This window comes from Oncorhynchus kisutch, linkage group LG26 (assembly GCF_002021735.2).
Source record: "Oncorhynchus kisutch isolate 150728-3 linkage group LG26, Okis_V2, whole genome shotgun sequence".
NCBI classification, from domain to species: Eukaryota; Metazoa; Chordata; class Actinopteri; order Salmoniformes; family Salmonidae; genus Oncorhynchus; species Oncorhynchus kisutch.
In genome coordinates, this window is record NC_034199.2 from 12952593 (window position 1) to 12972115 (window position 19523).

The 19523-nt window shown below is 41.8% G+C and overlaps 2 protein-coding genes across 5 annotated transcripts in view; both read right to left on the minus strand.

Annotated features, from left to right (window-relative positions):
- Positions 1-7484, minus strand: part of LOC109870851 (growth factor receptor-bound protein 14) — a 63871-nt gene extending 56387 nt beyond the window's left edge. The window contains exon 1 of one of the 2 annotated variants that reach the window (XM_031805503.1): positions 7376-7484. Coding sequence is in view for 1 of the 2 variants with exons in the window: in XM_020461520.2 (XP_020317109.1) it covers positions 7376-7443 (68 nt within the window). In the remaining variant the exon portion in view is untranslated. The remainder of the gene's footprint in view (positions 1-7375) is intronic. The other variant, XM_020461520.2, reaches the window with a different exon arrangement.
- Positions 7485-7752: 268 nt separating this feature from the next.
- cobll1b (cordon-bleu WH2 repeat protein-like 1b) overlaps positions 7753-19523 on the minus strand; it is a 33327-nt gene continuing 21556 nt past the window's right edge. For 2 of the 3 annotated variants that reach the window (XM_031805502.1, XM_020461429.2), the window contains exons 3-12: positions 17943-18150; positions 17564-17789; positions 17283-17342; positions 16997-17091; positions 16577-16819; positions 16262-16379; positions 11380-11641; positions 11197-11282; positions 9694-11057; positions 7763-8285 (exon numbers count right to left, since the gene is read on the minus strand). In XM_031805502.1, the coding sequence (XP_031661362.1) occupies positions 8229-8285; positions 9694-11057; positions 11197-11282; positions 11380-11641; positions 16262-16379; positions 16577-16819; positions 16997-17091; positions 17283-17342; positions 17564-17789; positions 17943-18150 (2719 nt within the window). In that variant the 3' untranslated portion in view covers positions 7763-8228. Of the gene's footprint in view, positions 8286-9693; positions 11058-11196; positions 11283-11379; positions 11642-16261; positions 16380-16576; positions 16820-16996; positions 17092-17282; positions 17343-17563; positions 17790-17942; positions 18151-19523 lie in introns of all 3 variants that reach the window. The other variant, XM_020461428.2, reaches the window with a different exon arrangement.

The window sequence follows — 19523 nt, forward strand, 5'->3', positions numbered from 1 at the left end:
TGTGAACAGCCATCCACAACAACCACAATCTAAGGTGCAAATGGCTAAATGAGAGAGCAGCACTGTGATTCACATCACTGAGCTACTGTATGTAGATTTCAATAATAAGTGTTATCCGTAGCGCACGTAGGCTACACCACTGCTGTTGTCCTTACCTCCAAGAGTTTATTCAAGTTGGATAATCATTGGATGCAGTCAGGGCCATTGGAAGATAATAGCTTGGACTGTAGCCTACAAAAGCCTACTCTTTTCACGCAATCCTTCAAAAGGTGTGTCATCACAGTGGTCTCTGACTTGTGGTCAGATTCGCTCAGGCGGAACAAACTTACATTTGTGCCTTTTTTCAATGTTGATTTGAAAAAAAAAACAGGAGTCAAATATTTATTGCAAACATACATTATGAATTTAAAAGTAATCCTAGAAGTATTACAATATTTTTGCTGATAAAGTAACAGATTACATTCCCCCCCCCCCATGTATTCGGTAAATTCCAAGGGGAATTTGGTTACATGTCCCACTACCTGAATATCACTTGTTTTGATTAAATATAAGTCATGTTCTGCTTTTTCTTATCACTCGATTCCTGGATTCAAATGGCCCATCACTGTGTCTTTTCACAGTTAACAAAACAAGCACTAAAGGCTTTTCTTGAGAAGGACACTGAGCATCTTTTCCCAGAACATGGCTTCAGTCTCACCCTGAAGAGGCTCCTGTGTCTCAGTGTGCTTCCCAAATGGAAACCTAGTCCCTATATAGTGCGCTACTTTTCACCACAGCCCTCAGGGTCCTCAGTTGTTTAAGCAGCCCCCTAGCAATTCAATGGAAATGAAAGGGAGCTGTGAAAGGGAGCTGTGTGCCTCCAGTAATGCACTCCCAGTGTAAAGGAGCCCGAGCTAACAGCACTGTCACAATAACACAGCTCCACCTGGCTTAGGTTACCTTTTCACTTTAGACACACCATCATAAGAAAGGCCCCCTCTTTGGAGAGCACCACTGACAAAGCACGACACACACAAAAAAACAACAGGAAACAATAAAATAAATGACATGCTACTGCTGAAGTCTCTGTAAAGGTGAATGTAAACAGTCCCATGCTTATTCATCCAATGCATAAGCACTACGTAAGTAGCCTTGCAAAAGCCTTGTGCGAGCCGGAATGGCTCATAGGGCAGGAGCCTCCCGTTTCTGTAGTGTGTAGCAGCTTGATGTACAAGTATACCCCCTGGACAGGACGCAAGTCTATTGCATTAGCGGCACAATAGTGAATTAGCGAGGTAGTGTGTGTGTGTGTGTGTGTGTCAGAGAGAGCGCGACAGACAGAAAAGTAAGACAATAAGACAGTAAGAGACAAGACTAGTCAAACAATCCAACTGGGGTCCTACAAAAGCAAAGTCTGAGACAAGGACACGGCAGAGCAGAATGAGCTGTCCAAAAATAACCCTGGCCTGAAACATATTCTTCGGCTATCAGTCAATGCAAATTGCTTTCCAATTGTCCCCCAGTGGCATTTTGTAAATGACGGATCTCTATGGCAAGACGCATCATTCACCCACATTTGGTCAAAATCTGGCCAGTGGTTTCAAAGATATTGCATGGGTTAGCTAGACTCATATCCCTGAGCATGTGTACCAAATGTCACCACTCAGAGTCAAACAGATCAATAGATATAAATGTGCCCATTATTGCGCCACCGTGTGGTCAATATTAAATGTTCTTACATATGTTGAGTCTTGATAGTACTTGCAACGTGTACCAAATTGTGTTACAATACAAATATCCTTTTACTTAACTAGGCATGTCAGTTATGAACAAATTCTTATTTACAATGACGGCCTACCCCGGCCTCCCCTAACCCAGACATCGTTGGGCCAATTGTGCACCGCCCTATGGGACTCCCGATCACGGCCAGCTGTGATCTAGCACTGAGATGCAGTGCCTTAGACTGCTGCGCTACTCGGGATCCTTGGTTTATATGCATTTATGTGCCAGACCACGCCCAAGTGTTTTTTGGTCAAAAGCAGCCATGTTGTTTTAGGTACTAGTCTGGAAAATTTGGTATTGAGAGACTTTTTTCCATAGATGCCACATATCAAGTTTTGTGCAGATCGGTCCCAGAAGAGTAGCATTTTAAGTATTTTTCACAAAATTCTAAATGGCAGACCTCATCAGTCCCTGAGGCAAATGTGTTCCTTGTCCAGAATTTCATGACTAAGTCAAACGAGGTGAGGGGCGGGACATTTCAAAGTTTGTATTTATAGCGCCACCATCTGACCAATCATTGTAATTTTGTAAAAGCCAAATCTCTATGGCAAGGAGCATCATTCACCCAAGTTGTCAAAATCGGGACAGTGCTGTCAGATATCACGAGTGACTAACGAACGTACGAACAAATGTACGGACGGAGATAGATTCACAGTCCCCTCTCCAATTTCATTGTGGGGGACAACAATAGCTGGTGAAATCCTAAGTACATTCTAGCCTGTGTGGATTATGTATGAGGAGTAATGGTTGAGTAAGATGTTGAGCACTTGTAAATTAACGTAAAGATCACAGGCCAATCATAGAGTAGCAGTGGCACCCGTTTTGTCCCTTAACCTAGGATCTAAATTGTTGTCGTCATTGCACACACAGTACATGCACGGAAACAAAGCCATATTAGTGCTGTCTCCCAGAGGTCATATTGCATTCTCATACATTCAGCAGCCCCACAAAGTGATCCCCTCTCAGGACTCGATCCAACACGAAGACTGTCCACATTTGGAGCTAAGGATAGAGCTTAGCATTGCTAGATCAACACTGTTATGTACTGTCATTATACGAGTAGTGCTGCTCGTTTCCTAGTTGATTGTTCTTACTGAATATCCTAGTCCCACCCCCCCCCCCCCCACCTAATATTCATGAGTTACATGGGGAGAGCAGGTGAGCTGCAATTCGTGCTACAGTAGGTTGGAAATCACAGATGATTTCGTAGGGAAAATATAAGCTTGCAAAGACAAACAAAGCCTAGGTGTCTTTCATCAAGGTGGTGTGGTTTACGTTGTAGCTGAAGAAACAGGAACGGGTCTGGGCTCATAGTGTGACTGACGTCAACATATGATCTAGCCCCTAGACTATGTTCTCGTTAGGATATGAAGTAAATAAGCAAACATTATCCTCATAATCATCATGAATAATTTGTCTCTGGAGCAGCATACTCCGCACATGCAAGTGGTACTGTGCTTATGGAAAGTGCAGAAACAGCTATTCTTAGACTGTTACGTAGAAACACAATTACGCATTAGAAAAAAAGCACGTAAGACAGACTCTCACCCCCATTTGACTTTTACAGCACAACTTACTAAGCAGTCTGACCCCACACACTCCCCAGTTCCAGCTGGCTACACTACATCAGCTGCTCTAACGGAGGACCTCGTAGAATTCAAATACCTTTCTAATGATTCATCCTCTGTTGACACAGAAAAGGGGAAAGCTATAATACCCCAATCTATCATTTCTTGGAGTCCCAGTTTGATGATTAGAGAGAAATGTTGTATGAGCCATTATGTGTATGACTGAGTAGCCAAAACACCTCATGCTGCTAGATGCTAGCAATGGACAAAACCCTGTGACAAAAAAAAAGATTTAGGAAACTTGTCTGTTTTTGTCTGCCAACTTAAGAAGTGCCAAAGCTAAAAGCAGAAGAATACAATTCTCGATCCAACAGGCAGATTACAGTCATTTAATGTGAAATATAATATTATGTGATATACTCTAATGTTACCGACTTCCAAATTTGTCATGTCTACAGTATGTAGGCAACACTAAAATTACTACTGTAAAGTAATGTAACTACTGGGAGGGGGCACAAAGAGAGAGGGGAAGAGAGAGCAGGAAAGAGAGAGAGAGAATCATATTCTCTACACATTACTGTCTGCAATTTACATATCAAATACCACCAAGACTTTTGAGGGATTGTCCGCTTCTTTTTGTCCATCTCTGGTGAATTCTATCCCGAGTCGTGGCAGATGAAGAACTAAAGAAAGAAATCTGGCACAACACATTCAGTACCAATGATGTCATGAATATTGTCATGCTTCTTGGGTATAATCTAAATAACAGGACCACTCCACACCTGTGATTTGCCAACGTTGACCGTTACTATTGAATAACTCAGTATGGTCTTTTTTCCAGATATAGTTTTACACAAAGTTCTGAAAATACTCCCCAATTAGTAGATAAGACTTTGCCCTGAAAGTATTTTCTCAGTAGATTATTACTATTACTAGAAAAGAGTGACACTTAAAAGTGAAGACACTCAATAATAACTGATATGATACATTTTTAAGTATAGCACCTAATAATGTGTAAAAGCAACTTAAATTGCTTTACAAATCCCTTCTGAAAACAGGGAAAAGACAGCTAAATTCACTGATCCCGGATTTACTGACATCCATGGATAACAGATTTGCCAAGAGGCAAAACATTTTTTTTTTTTTACAAATGTAGACGGTTCTTCTTTAAAACTGTAATCCTACTCTTAAAAGGATAATCCATGTGGAATAGACTTGAATAGTATTTCAATGGGGCGGCAGGGTAGCTAGCCTAGTGGTTAGAGCGTTGGAATAGTAACCGGAAGGTTGCAAGTTCAAACCCCCGAGCTGATTGAAAATAAGAATTTGTTCTTAACTGACTTGCCTGGTTAAATAAAGGTAAAATAAAAAAAATAAAAAAATGGTGTTTTCAAAAAGTACACATTCTGTCTGTCACAGGTGTGATACTGTAACTATACAATACAAGCTTGACTGGTATGCACATCAATGTAAACAGAACCGCATATTTAGTAGGGTTGGACGGTATCCAGATTTACATGCCTTCATACTGTTCCTGTACCATACCAGGGTATACGGTATTACCGGCAGCGCACACAAGAGGAGTTTTTTTTATGCTATCAAGTACTTGCTATTTCCCATAGCAGACGCTAGGTAAATGCTAACAAACGCAAGCAAACATAAACTAAATGCAAGGACAGATAACCCAGCACATAAAGTTATACAACTATCTCAAAAGGCTACCCACACTTAATCCTGGAGGGGATTGATGGTCTCTGCTGTAACCAAGAAACTTCCTCTTGAAAGCTAGCCACCGATTGCTAGCAAGTTAGCAAAACAAATGCATAACTGGAGCCCTGAGCTGGAGGAAATCTATTTGGCACTTAGATAGTCAACTTGTAGTTATAAGATATTTAGCTGGCAAACATTAGTAGTGAATTTTAAGTAGTAGTAGTGAATTTCTCTTGTGCTGCTCAACACGAAAGATAATTTTGCTCCATGCGCTCTTTGTAAACAAGCATAATAAGCAAAAAAAAAAACATTTAAAACGACACTATTGAAAAATCATAGTCAGTATTTCAAAATACCCCGGTATCCGGTCCAAGCCAAATATTTAGCGATAGTCTTAAATTATTATTATTTGAATTCGCTAAATCCATCAGTTGAGCAAACTGGCATCTGTAAAAATAAAAAAATGTTCTCAGTAAATAGAAATGTTCAGCTGGATCCACTTCAGGGGACTATCACATCATGCCCTCTTATTCCACTGCATGAACTCAGGCATTCAAAAAGACAGGCAAAATACCCAAGAGCATAATAAATTACAGGCTGTAATTTACAGCCTACAATAGTACACTTGTAAACACTCAGACTGCCTGGTGTCCTCAACCACTCTCAATACTGTATATTCAGAGATATCGCTGCTCATTATAATGAAAGATTAACATGCATCTGTCGAGCACACACTCTTTGCAACTCTAGGAGAAAATACTTGAAAACGTGTAGATAACATTTGCTAAATCTGTACAGCATAGCCTGTTCCCTGAGTGTACAAAAGCTCTAGGCTGAAGAGCTTTTAGCCTCTGAGTGTTTTGCAGGAGATAGGCCCTAAGTGGATATTTTAGAGGTCTCCTTATCAAACTACTAAAAATACACACCCATTCTTGAATAATTTTATATGAGGCAATAACCTGCAATGAATTTCAAACCTAGTCAGGGTTTGGAAGCAAAATGGTTAAAAAAAGAAAAATATATATCATTATTTAATTCCTAACGGCTATGCACCAACTTGATCATGCCTCTTTCAAACTTACTACCTTCAAGACCAAAAGCAAATTATGCTACAATTTAATAATTATTATATATTTGACCAATAACAGCTTGACATTTAAGTCATACATTATAAATAATTTAACATTTGTACATAAATATTTTACACATTTAGTCATGGTCAGTTAAGTGCTATAATAGGATACTATTGTTATTACTTTAGTGACGGTTAGGTGACTGCACCCTATATGGCCTTGTGCTCTAATAATGACAAGTAGGCTAGGCCATATGGATTTCAATGTCGAGCCATGACTCGGTAGGTTCATACAAACAACAGCCAGATGGCAGTAGTATGGTATTGAAGTGACATATTACGGTAGTCTGTGTGAAATAAAGCGCTAGAATAGTCTATTTGTAATATTCATCATGACAAAGTTGTAGTTTTTTATCGGTTTGTTTTTGCTGAAAATTGTTGAAATTACGTTTTGAATTGTGAATGTATAATGAAGGGTTACAGCCTTTAGTTGTATTTTCCCATAACCTTTCCATTTCCATTTAAGATGCAATATGCAGAAATCGCTCCGCCATTTACTGGTTGCTAAAATTCGATTTGTCCGCCTAAATTCAGTTTATGTGCCTAAACAAGCAGTCATTGTGTAGAGAATCCTTGTACCGTCTAAACCGCTGTGATATACAATATTTTGGGTTATGTAAAATTTATTTTCGACTGTTTGATGCTGGTTTACAAAACCGAAAGTAAATGACGCAAAAACTAAAAACTTTAAAGGGGGGGGGGGGGGGGGGGGGGTCATGAAGGAAACAATAGTATACTGGGCGGTGGAAGGGCTGCAGGAATGCCCACATGCGGGAACGTCCGAATTGTGGGCTGCAGTTGCACACTGTAGATTCTTAGACTTTTTATCAATTAGAATGATGGATCTATAACTCAATTTCTATGTTAATTTGGTCCGGTTGCCAAAAAAGTGACATTGTAGCTTTTAAAAGGCTACATTATTTCACCTCAGCCTCTTATGACATAGCCAAGACAGGTAGGCTGCACGTGTTTTACCTTTATGGTCACAATAACATGCATCACACACATCGTCTGTCAGAAAATAAGATTACGAGTCAACATATTCGAAGGACATCTAAAAACACAATGGATAGGTCAAGGACACCATGTAACCATCGACATTAACATAATTACACAGTAGGCTACCTATACTCTTTATCGATATAACTCAAACAATTAGCCTATGCCAGCGCTACCTAGAACATGGTTTATTGTAACATAATACCTGCCGCTCGCTGAAATAGCACTGTTACTGCATATCTCTTCATCTCTGTCTTTGAGGTGTTTGCTCATCTAGTCCACGCGTTCTCCCTAGACAGGTGTTTATATTTACGTATGCGTTACGTCATGCACAGCCCTCACGTTTTACCTGAGAGGGGTCTGGCGCTGAGATCCGGACTGAAAAATGGTTCAATCTTGTAGAGAAAAGAATCAGCTTACTTTTTGTGGGATGTTGTTTTGTACCGTTTAATTGTAGTTGAAGCATGCTTCGTTTCAGTTACGGGACCTTTTGTACTTTTAATAACATGAATTGTCTAGTGTATATGATTTGGTTGCAATTAGTGTTTAAGTCATTCAGAAAATAGTCAGTGAGATACACTCTTTGATTGTCAATAGTTTAATATGCTGTGAATGTAACTTTAATTCATAAGAGAAATACTTTACATACCAGTGTATGTCCGGGCACAGCTTTATCAAAACCAAATGAGTAACATAAAATAAAATAAATGGACTGAGGAATTTATAAGTACCACTTTCAGGTCAGTCCAATTATTGACCTCTTCAAAATGGTAGACAGTACTAAATAGGCTACTGTATTTTCTCAATGAAAATTACAACTCAATATTAAAACTAATAATATACATATTTGTTGGCAAAATAAGACAGCTGAAAAGTCCAATATGAATCACATTTCAAACACAATTGGGAATAATACAAAATTATTTCATAACATCAAAATTATATGTGGAGGACATAAATTACTGTATCTCATAACAAAACAGAAAAAGTAGTCTTCTACAGTGTGTAGGTTGTTGTTAAGACTAGCAACCAAGGTCTTAAAACTATCAAACAAAGTTTTATTCCTCTTTCCTGGGCTCAGGCACTGACAGACTCGATGGCAGGACATCAGGCTCCTGAAAATACAACAAAAAAAGAAGAGGGAACTTGAAACTTAACGCAATTATACATACTACATTCATGTAGTCTGAGAAGGACAAAGGCTTGGAGCTTCAGGGAAAGGGACAGCCAGTGACATGGCTGTTCAGATGGCAGGCCAGAGTGACGCTGAGCAATGCCTCAGTACGTGTGGAAAGGAGCTGAGAAGCAAAGGATCATTAGAGACATCTACAGTAAGCACTAGACTGTCACATAACATGGTGTTAAGTGGTGAGGGAGTGTCATATTACAGTAAGCAGTCTATGACACTGTCGCAGTCCCTCCCCACTTAACACCATATTATGTGACAGTCTAGTCCTTACTGTAGATGCCTCTGTTGACCCTTTGCTTCTCAGCTCCTCTCCACACGTACTGAGGCGCCGCCCAGGGTCACTCTGGCCTGCCATCTGAACAGTTATGTCATTGGCTGGGACACTGCACGGGTCCCCCACTCCCTGGAGCTCCAAGCCTTTGTCCTTCACCCAATCGCTATTGTCACTGCCCTGTGCTCAGCGGAGAAGACACAATGTACACAATCAATCATGACTCAGAACTGAGTGTGCCAGTCAATACAGAGAAACTCGAAAGAAGACACTGCTGTACCTGCTTTAGATACATCAACCACCAGTACACCACGGTATAGGCCTGGTACAGAGAGTCCTTCAGGAATAACTATGGTAAAAGACGTGCGCTCAGGCTATTCACAAGGAGATACAAAGTGTGGCTCCCCAAGGACGGGCACATCATTGACACGCAGGCACACCGGCCCAGTCTCTGATGGAGGGGACGTGTCATAGGTCAAGGTGTCTAAGAGGTTGGATAAGCAGCTAGGATTGTTTACCAGGCCACACTGGGGGGGGGGGAAACACACACCCAACCTAGAAACAAAAGCTCATTGTAGTGTGCTAATTCCATTGAGAGAAAATTGTATATACATTCTCAGAGGAGTACACCTCCCCTTTCCTGTGTTATTCAAAAGTCTCAAAGCTGACCCTAGAGGACATGGGAAAACAGCAGACTGAAGAGTTCATCTGAGGGTAGTCAAATGTTTAAAGATAGCACAGATAGTGAAACATGGATCACTTTTAAATCATCTTGTGAAGAGAGATTCAATTCTACTGCAGAGTATTTTTTAAGGTAGTCCTATGCTTTGAACTTCAATACAAGTATCAAAGCAATCAACATTTGAGCCTCTGAATTTTAAGGGAAAAGCAACTTTCATTGAGCTGCGAAGATACACTATCCTCGTTTAGAAATGAATTGAATTCGATAAATATCCAGATTCCCACTGTATGTTCTAATATAGAGAATATAATAGTCCCTGGTCAGCTCATTGGATGGCTCCTAATAGAAAGAACATGACACAAAACATCTGCAACTACTCACCTTATCCCCATCTGTTCCTTTAGGATCTTTAACAAAAAAGCTGCTTGTGATTGGGTAGAATGGTGGCGAGCAAGGAGATGGTGAGGTGGACCCAGTGGATAAGGACTGGGACCTTTTGACTGCTGAAGATACAGCTTGGGCAAAGCGGGATGGGGTAGTAGGAGAGTAGGGTTTGGGAGCAGTAAAACTCCTCAATTTCTCCAGGCTCAGTCCTGGGGATGGGGGCACCCTGACGGGACTGGGCCGTGGAGGGGGCACACTTCTGCTCTCTTCCTCCTTTGGCCTCAGCTCCACCTCAACTATCTCAGCGCCCTCTGATGTCTCCTCGTCCCACTGCACCGGAGGAGGAGGAGGGGGGAAGCTGCCCCCTACTGGCTGCAGGGCCTGCCCTGCTGCTGCTGCCACTACACTGCCTGGAGCCTCCCTCTGGCCAGCGTCAGGACTGGCACTCAAACGTTTCACTGCAGCCGAGGTAACGTAAAACCCAGGTGTTCTTTTGTGCTGTGGCAAGCGGAAAGAGCCAGGCTTGGGTTTAGTTGCGGGTGGAATTCTCATCTCCTTGACCTCTGCTATGGAGCCTGCTTGGTCTCCACCACTAGCAGGGGATGGAATCTTGTCATCTCTTGCAATAATTATTGTCGTCGGTGTTGAGGGGGAGTGAATAGACTCGATCAGGTTGCCATTTACAGTGCTCTCACTAGTAGTAGTGCTGTGGACTTGCTGAGACTGATAGTCTTCCCGAGGTACAGTAGACGGCAGCTCTGTCTGTTGTGTTCTGACCTGTAGCTGCTCAGCCTCTTTGAGTTCAAGTGAACCAATATCTACTTCCTTCTCTAGAGCCACATAAGGGGACTCCAACGTTAGCTCCACCTCAAAGTATCTCAGTTTCTCCAGAGTCTTCTGAGGCACGATAGTGTACGTAGTCATCCCCACCTTGGGGATGTAGTCCCTGGTCAGCTCATTGGATGGCTTCGGTGGGGCCGGGGCACTTTGAGTGGATGTTTGGTCCCGACGGGTTGCTGAGGAAGGAGATAAGGCAGGTGTGATGGGTTCAGCAGTGGTCAGCAGCTTCTCTGTGGATGTGGACATGTCCCTCTTCTGGCCCACCGCTCCAGGGGTAGAGGCTTTGGCAGGGAGACAGGGGATGCTGGTGGCCGCTGGTGGTTCATCACAGGAGGGGTCAGTGTCCAGTTGATCGGAGGCCTGTGTTCCTGTGCTCTGTGTCACTGGCTGGGCTGCTGGTGGGCTGATAGTAGGAGAGCTCTCAGTACTACATTCACCTTTGGCCCCATCTTGTGTTGTGGAATCTTCACATGGCAAACCTGTCTGGTCACTTATTTCCTCTGCTTGGCATGGAGGGCTTTCTGGAGAACATAAAAAACATGATTTAGTACAAAGTAGACATGGATTTTGCCACATTGCTTCTAAAGCTATAGCATTACATCCATAGTTAACGCATTAGGAACTTGATGTATTTGAATTCATCACTACTTGTAAACCTACCAGCACCTTCTGTTTCAGATGTGTCCATCCCCACACTCAGCATGGGAACTGTGCACTCAGCGTTGTTCACCATGTTGTGGACTAGTCTGTCAAAAACAGGAGTTAAGAAAAGCAATGCAAAAAACCGAAGTCAAAGATGCACTACTTCATTCATAATGTAGGACTAACTGCTAGAGTTCGTACTTGCCATCTGAGGACAGATCACAAGACTGATCTTCCCCCGCTGGGCACTCGCTCTCAGACAGTGGGGAGGTCTCCATCTCAGCATGTGGGGCGTCCGGGGATGGAGAGAGACCCTCGGTTCTCTCAGAGTCCACGGAGATGTCTGCTGTTGACAGGTTAAGGCTGCTGTCGTCCTCCTGGACATCACTCATAGAGTCTAGGATCACAGAGGCAGTGGTCTCCTCCTGCTCCACGATCTCTTCCAGTGTAGTAGGTTGGCCACCTGCAGCACAACAGGATGGAGATGACAAAGGACAGAGTGAAAAGGAAGCCTGTACAGAATAAAAAAATATACCAAAACATGCATCCAGTTTGCAACAAGGAACTAAAGTAATACTGAAAAAAAATATGGCAAAGCAATTAACTTTGTCCTGAACGCAAAGTTATGTTTGGGGCAAATCCAATACAACACATTACTACTCTCCATATTTTCAAGCTTAGTGGTTATGGGTATGCTTGTAATCGTTAAGGACTGGGGAGTTTCAGGATTAAAAAGAAACAGAATGGAGCTAAGCACAGGCAAAATCTTAGACAAAAAACCTGTTTGTCTGCTTTCCACCAGACACTGGGAAATGAATTTCCCTTTCAACAGGTCAATAATGAAAAACAAGGCCAAATCTACACTGGAGATGCTTACCAAGAAGACAGTGAATGTTCCTGAGTGGCTGAGACACAGTTTTGACTTAAATCTATATAATACTCTGTGGCAAGACCTGCAAATTGTTGCCTCGAAATGATCAACAACCAATTTGACAGAGATTGAAGAATTTTGAAAAGAATAAATGGGCAAATGTTGCACAATCCAGGTGTGGAAAGCTCTTAGAGACTTACCCAGAAAGACTCAGAGCTGTAATTGCTGCCAAAGGTGCTTCTATAAAGTATTGACTCAGGTGTGTGAATACTTACAGTACCGTGAAAAAGTATTTGCCCCGTTTAAAATGCTCTACCTTTGCAAATGTTTGATACTGAATGTTATCAGATCTTCACCAAAATATATAATATTAGACAAAGGGAACCTCAGTGAACAAATAACGCTACAATTACAGTACATACTCATTTTGTTTATTATTTCATAAACAAAGTTATGCAACACCCAATGCCCCTGTCTGAAAAAGTAATTACCCCTTCCACTCAATAACAGGTTGTGCCACCTTTAGCTGCAATGACTCCAACCAAACGCTTCCTGTAGTTGTTGATCAGTCTCATGTCGCTGTGGAAGAATTTCGGCCTACTCTTCCATGCAGAACTGCTTTAACTCTGCAACATTTGTGGGTTTTCAAGCACGAGCTGCTCGTTTCAAGTCCTGCCACAACATCTCAATTGGGATTAGGGCTGGACTTTAACTAGGCCATCCAAAACTATTTTTGTTTTTGCTTTTTAGCCATTTTCATGTAGACTTCTGTGTTTTGGATCATTGTCTTGCTGCATGACCCAGCTGCGTTTCAGCTTCAGCTCACAGACGGATGGCCTGACATTCTCCTGTAGAATTCTCTGATACAGAGCAGAATGCATGGTTCCTTCTATTAAGGAAAGTCATCCAGGTCCTGAGACAGCAAAGCATCACCAAACCATCACACTACCACTACCATGCTTGACCGTTGGTATGAGGTTCTTACTGTAGAATGCAGTGTTTGGTTTTCGCCAGGCATAATGGGACCCATGTCGTTCAAAAAGTTTAACTTTTGACTCATCTGTCCATAGAACATTCTTCCAAGAGTCTTGATGATCATCCAGGTGCCTCCAGGTGATTTTTAACAAACTTGAGTCAACTTTTTGGACGAGATGGGTCTCATGTCAGGCAAATATAGACATCGGCCCGATGTCTAGTGTAACGCAGATGTGCAAAACCGATGTCAAAGCTGACGTACCTACGTTATATTAGGTATGCACATGACGGAATAACGCCATGGAAAATTTAGCACAACACAGCATTCCTAACCTAGCCCACAATGTCTGCTGTGTGGATCGAGCAGTCAACAAGTCGAGCAGTTATTTGAAAGAGTAAGAACATTTCAGCAAGACAACTAAAACGTCAAGATAATGAAATTCATTGCACTTGACAATCAACTGTCGTGTCGTGGGTGATGTTGGCTTTCGCCAACTAGTCGAGCACCCAATAAAGTGCGCTATTTTTCAGATGTTGCCCTACCTACAGTAGTGGCGTCACTGCTATTAGCTTCACGACTGACATTTGGACCAGCAATATCAGCCCCATGAGCATGCCGAGTCTGACAGCACAGGGTCGTTGAGGATTTCGTACTGAGGAAGGTCGTATTGCATGCTCATGAATGTGCTGGTTGTCATACTTCTGCTGACATTTCAATAGCGTTTGAGGACATGTTTGAAACAGGAACACACCAGTGTGCTCCATTCGAACAACTGATTTGAGAAAGAACCTCATCAACTGCGCTTGCAGCAGACGTGATACCCTCTGTCATGGCATTGAAACGCCTGCTCAACAAAACTGCCGACACAGGCTGTGAACAATTCAGTGGCATTCTCTCTTTACTGTGTCACCACCATGCTTGATGCTATGTACCAAGACCGCTACTTCGATGCAGACAAGAAACAGGGTTTACGTGAAATGTTACATACACAGCTGGAGAAGATGGAAATGGGCACAGTGACAGTGCGCACAGAGGAAACTTCACTGCTTGGCATGTATGATGAAATCCTGGTTGAGAATGAAACGACTGAACAAATAAACAATGAAACAGCACAGCAAGTAAGTGAAAGAAATACGTTTTGATTATGTTTTACTGGTAATGGGGACATAAGTAAATTCCCCCCAAAATTACTTTTTGGACAGTGTGGTGTGTGTAACCTTTATTGAACTAGGCAAGTCAGTTAAGAACAAAATCTTAATTACAATGAAGGCCTACCCCGGTCAAACCCGGACGACGCTGGGCCAATTGTGCACCGCCCTATGGGACTCCCAAACACAGCTGGATGTGATACAGTCTGGATTCGAACCAGGGACTGTAGTGACACCTCGTGCACTGAGATGCAGTGCCTTAGACCGCTGCGTCCATGTGTGTGTAGACTATTTAAAATGTACTAGAATGCATAAAAGGCCGCTAAAATGTTAAATATTGGTTAAATCATTTTTTTTGGCAAGGAAAATATTGGTATTGGCCAAAAATGTCACTAATTACTAAAAATGTCACTAATTACTAGTGTCACTTTCACAATCACACAACAGCGAACATAATATTATTGTGTTCGGGATACTTCAGACAAGTGAATTGGGCTTAATGAAGACATCTAGCATCTCATATTCCCCTCTAGTTCTTCCCTCGGCACTTCAAGGCCATCACAGGGAAACAGAGAGCAGAAGGAATATTCAGCAGGCTGGTTATACAAAAGCTGAGACTCCTCACTGTGCAGTCTGATGTCGAACTGAAATGAACAGCCGTGGGACGTCAGGGAGAGACATCCAGAATCTGGGCTTGATCTTTCTCTGCGAAGTCGATGATGTGAAGCCAGCGGGGGAGGGAGGGCAGATGGAAGATGTAGCAATACAAGCAGAGAGCAGTCACATCTTTTATTCATACGATCTGGGATAATTGGCTAGTGTAGTATTCAAATACTGAACGTACAAATTACGTTTCTATGAAATACACGCAGGTCTGACAACACAAGGAGTTGACGTGTGGAAAGCATAACTGGAGACTTTAAACATGTTACAAAAGACTGGAACAGAGCGGAAACAAGTATCAAAAGAGCCATTTGAAAATGCAAAAAACACAATTCAGAATAAACAAGAGGATGATGGCTAGATCCAACGCAAAGTCTCCCGGGGCTGTCTGTATTGCTGAACGACTGGGAGTGATTAGAACGTACTTCATGTATATTTAACCTTTAAAAAGATCACTAAAGATCGTTCCTCTCTCACAGAAAGCATGCAAGTCAGTAACAGGTATAACCAAAAGCCGGTATTCAATCAGGTAGTGGATTTCCGGATAGTCCTTTCTGACCTGTTTCCCTTGAATAACAGTGTGTCTGATTTCCATCACTTTATAATCATAAACCCATAGAAATCCATGCATTGGATCAAAAGTCTGGAAACGGTCATTCAATGTATCGCAACTAAGTAATGCATGTATTTACGTCTGTATTGTTGTGTTCAAGAGTGTATTTTGTTTGACCAATTTGATCATATTGAGGTGGAAACACGCAGCAAGAAAATCAACAGGACACGTTCATCCGATTGACGGAACGTGTGGGAAGGAGAAGCAGCAGGCCAGCGCAGGAAGAGGAGATGCTTGAGGAGGAGGTGAAAGAGGCAGCAGAGCAGAGTGGGTAGGAGAGACAACAGGAAGCTTGCGCCAGCGCAGAATCTCCCTCGGTCACTAAAGTCTGGTGACGCGCAGGCTGCAAGTTTAGGAGGGAGGAAGTACTGATAGAATGTGGTGTTTACCCTTATGGAGGAACATAATAATATATATATCTCCCCCATGAGATCACAACATCTTTTGCTTTTCTGAATTGTATTCAAACTCTCGAGTACTGAAGGCTCCACAAGTGTAGCTATTTCATTCTGTAACTGTTTCATATTGACCACTAGGAGGCATCGGAGTCAAATACAATGACTGCAACTCCCACTGATCAATCATTGGTCTTATTTACTATTCTCAGTTGTTGACTTTAGAGACCAAAGTACAATATATGTACTCAAGGTCTCAAACCAGAAGAAAGAGCAACTAAATCACCAACATCCCCAAAAACTTTTCAGGTAACTTCCCAATGTAAGAAACTACACCTGAAATGCAGTATCTAGACAGGGGCTTGAGCACAAGCCGATTCAATACAGTACATATGAATTCCGTGAAACCACTCTTACCTCTATCTAGCAAAGTTTCATCTTGGACAACCACTCCAGGAGATGCAGGGGGTGGAGGAGCCTTGCGCTTTGTCCTCTTCAGTGAAGACTCTGTTCTGCGACTCAGACCAGTCGTCATCTCCACAACAGAAGAGGAAAACGAGTTCGTTGAAGTATGCAAAGAAGTAACCTACCTGAAATGATTGATTTGCTTGTCTAGGATTTCAATTAAAAAAATGCATCATGAGCCATTTCTCTGGACATACTAATAACTACCTTTACAAATAGACCTGGTAAAGCCAGAACACAGGTCCAGTCGGGTTGAGTCCCACTCACCTGGTCACCATCCGTTTGGGTTTCGGGCTCCGAGGCGGAGATGGACCTCTGGCGATGGCTGAGGTTAGAGGGGGGGCTCTGGGACACCAGCATTGGTGGCAGAGGGGCCCGTCTCTTCTTTGACATGTCAGAAGGCATGGTGCTGCAGTTGAATGTGGAGGAGTGGGCACTGAGTGAGCTCATGCTGAGAGGTCGAGGCCTGCTAGGGAAGACTGGGGACGCCGGGGCACTGGCAGTCATTCCCTTCAAAGAGCAAACAAACATCCAATCAGATCCTGATCAAAGGCCTGTTTTCTGCAGTAAGCAAAGAGAAAACTATCCAATCACATGGCTGTGACAATATCCCCATGCCCCACCCACACACACGCATTTAACTCATAAATCAGCCAAAACTGAACTGTAAATGAACAAAGTACACACCTGCTCAGGTTTCTTCTTACTTCTCCTGAATAGACTGAACAATCCCTTGTTTTCTTTCTCCTTCTGGATTTTATCTTTGCTGGGTGGAATGGTATCTGTTAGGAATATACAGATCCCGGCCATTTCACTGTTGTAGTCGGCGCACGTGACAATTACACTTTGATTTGATCTTACTAACAACGTTTCTTAAATCTCTGTCAAAATTATTGATGAACTTCAAATGCATAGTGTCACTGGTAAATAGAAATCGCAAAACTAAAACCCATGTAAAATCATGTTACATTACCTAGATGACCTTGGTGAGTTGGTGTAGTTGGTGAGGCAGGTACATCTGTTGAGTACATAGCTATGGAAGAGAAGGCGGAAATTATATGCGGTAGTAAATGCACCTGTGTAATTGTAAAATGAATGAATGAATGGTGAAGTGTTTATTCAGAATAAGTCTCTTGTTGACAGACTTAACACACAAGATTTGGCTCTGGGTGCCGAGATTAGTTCAGAATGTATGGCAATTATTCAGATTGATGAATGTTTCGAAGGCTGATGGTTTTAAAGAGAAGCCCTTACCTTTTGTGTCCCTTGCATAGATATCCCTTATTGCAAAATCATTGAGAGAACAGGTCAAATCCAAAGGATCCTCAGATTGGGCATCTCTCAATAAAAGTGTGCTCTGTCGGTCAAATTCACATTTCTCACAAATAGCTGGTAAGAGGTCTTCAAGGGGGACTCGAGGGCTGACTCTTAGTATAGTCTTCTGGGTCTTTTTATAGTTTATTACCAGACGGACAGTTGCCTGAAGAGTCAAAGCAATTAGATTATCAGACCTCATGACTATCCTCATTAAAAACTGCCAGAAAAACATAGATCTATCATTTCATATAGACATTACAAGATAAAGCAATTATTTGTAACTAGGGCATTTCTACCACAGATGTCTCAACTGTACCTCTGGCATCTGAGGGCCAGGCTTCTTACTCTTTTCCTCCATTCCTTTGGGCTTGAGCAAAACCTTCTCTGCCTCTAGGGCCCCGATCAAAGCGTTGGGTTTGAACTTGATGTTGTTTCTGTTGGTGGTGACGAGCTCTATAGTGTGGCCTGATGGGTTCAGGTGGTACTTGGCACAAAGCATGACTAACAAATCCATCATAGGCTTGCTGAAAAACACAAAAAAAGGTTAGTAGTAATAATCGCCCAAGCTAAGGATCAAAGGCTGTGTGTATCGAGAAAACACTGAACTTTTGTGTGGGAATTGCAAATGCCAAGGAGAAACTACTCTCACGAAAGTAGATGCTAATCACAGAAGACTGTTACACTCTACGTAATAATAATGCATTATTACACTTGTTTTTCACAGTGATAAAGCTTTGCACAAGGAGCTGTCAGTTTGTGCTTCACACACAACTGTTGGTGATGTGGAAAACCATTTAGCAACAGCATCCACACAAAGCTATGCAGCAGTTTCCAAATTCCCAGTCTCTGGAAATATAATACCAACAGTTTAATCCTTATCATAATGAGTTCACTGTGCTCTGTAAAATAAAAGAGGGTGAAGAATTTGATGCTTAATCCGTTTATATTAAAAGTTGGTCTTGATTAAAGCTAGAGAGGGCAAGGGGCACAATATACCAATGGAATATTTGAGTCTTGCAAAAATAGAAGAATGATATCTTGAGTAAACTTCGGTGATGGCGAGTGAAGAGTGTGGGCCTGTAGTTTCATACCAGGACACAAAGTCCTTGTTCTGAAAAACAACAAAGCCCTTTGACTGTGAGATATTAATCTCATGTTTGTCTGATTAGTTTTGGTCTCAGCTGAATTGGTGTGGATGAGAGTTTCATCGTCCAGACTTCATAAGACTAACTTTCATGAAATGTGTGTGCAGGGGGCCTGTAGCAAATTACACAGTCTACATGTTTTAATCTTAGCTAATTCTCTAAAGTCTAAGATGGGGGTGGGGGGGGGGGGCTTTTAGAAACTGACATGAATTTGTTTTAAGACAGTCATACTATGGATCATTTAGCTATTTGATATTTAATTTTAGGAACCCTTTAGGTATCAATGAAAATATATTTTGAATTTTTGCATATATACAATTTCACCAATAGAACCAAATCCCATAGAAACACATTGAACTACACATTCATAAATGGCAAAAGAGACATTCCTTATGATTTATTTTTTAACCACGGTTTAAGTGTGTCCTATATATAGAAGATATAAGTTCAGGAAATATATATATATATATTATTTTTTTTACACATATTTAAACCATAAAATGTGATTACTGGGCCTAAAACGTAAATAACATTATTAAACCTTAGCAAGTGGAAAGGAATCAGCCACATCATAAAACTGTTTTTTTTGCAATTAATGGTGCAAGTACTGTTAACCAAAACCACAGCTTTTACAGCACCACCTACAATATCTGACTCAGAGAGATAGGACATTACATTAGAGCCTTGGAAAGATGATGTAATGGTAGGATGTGCAGTACTCATATACCATTTTATACTGACTAAAAAGAATA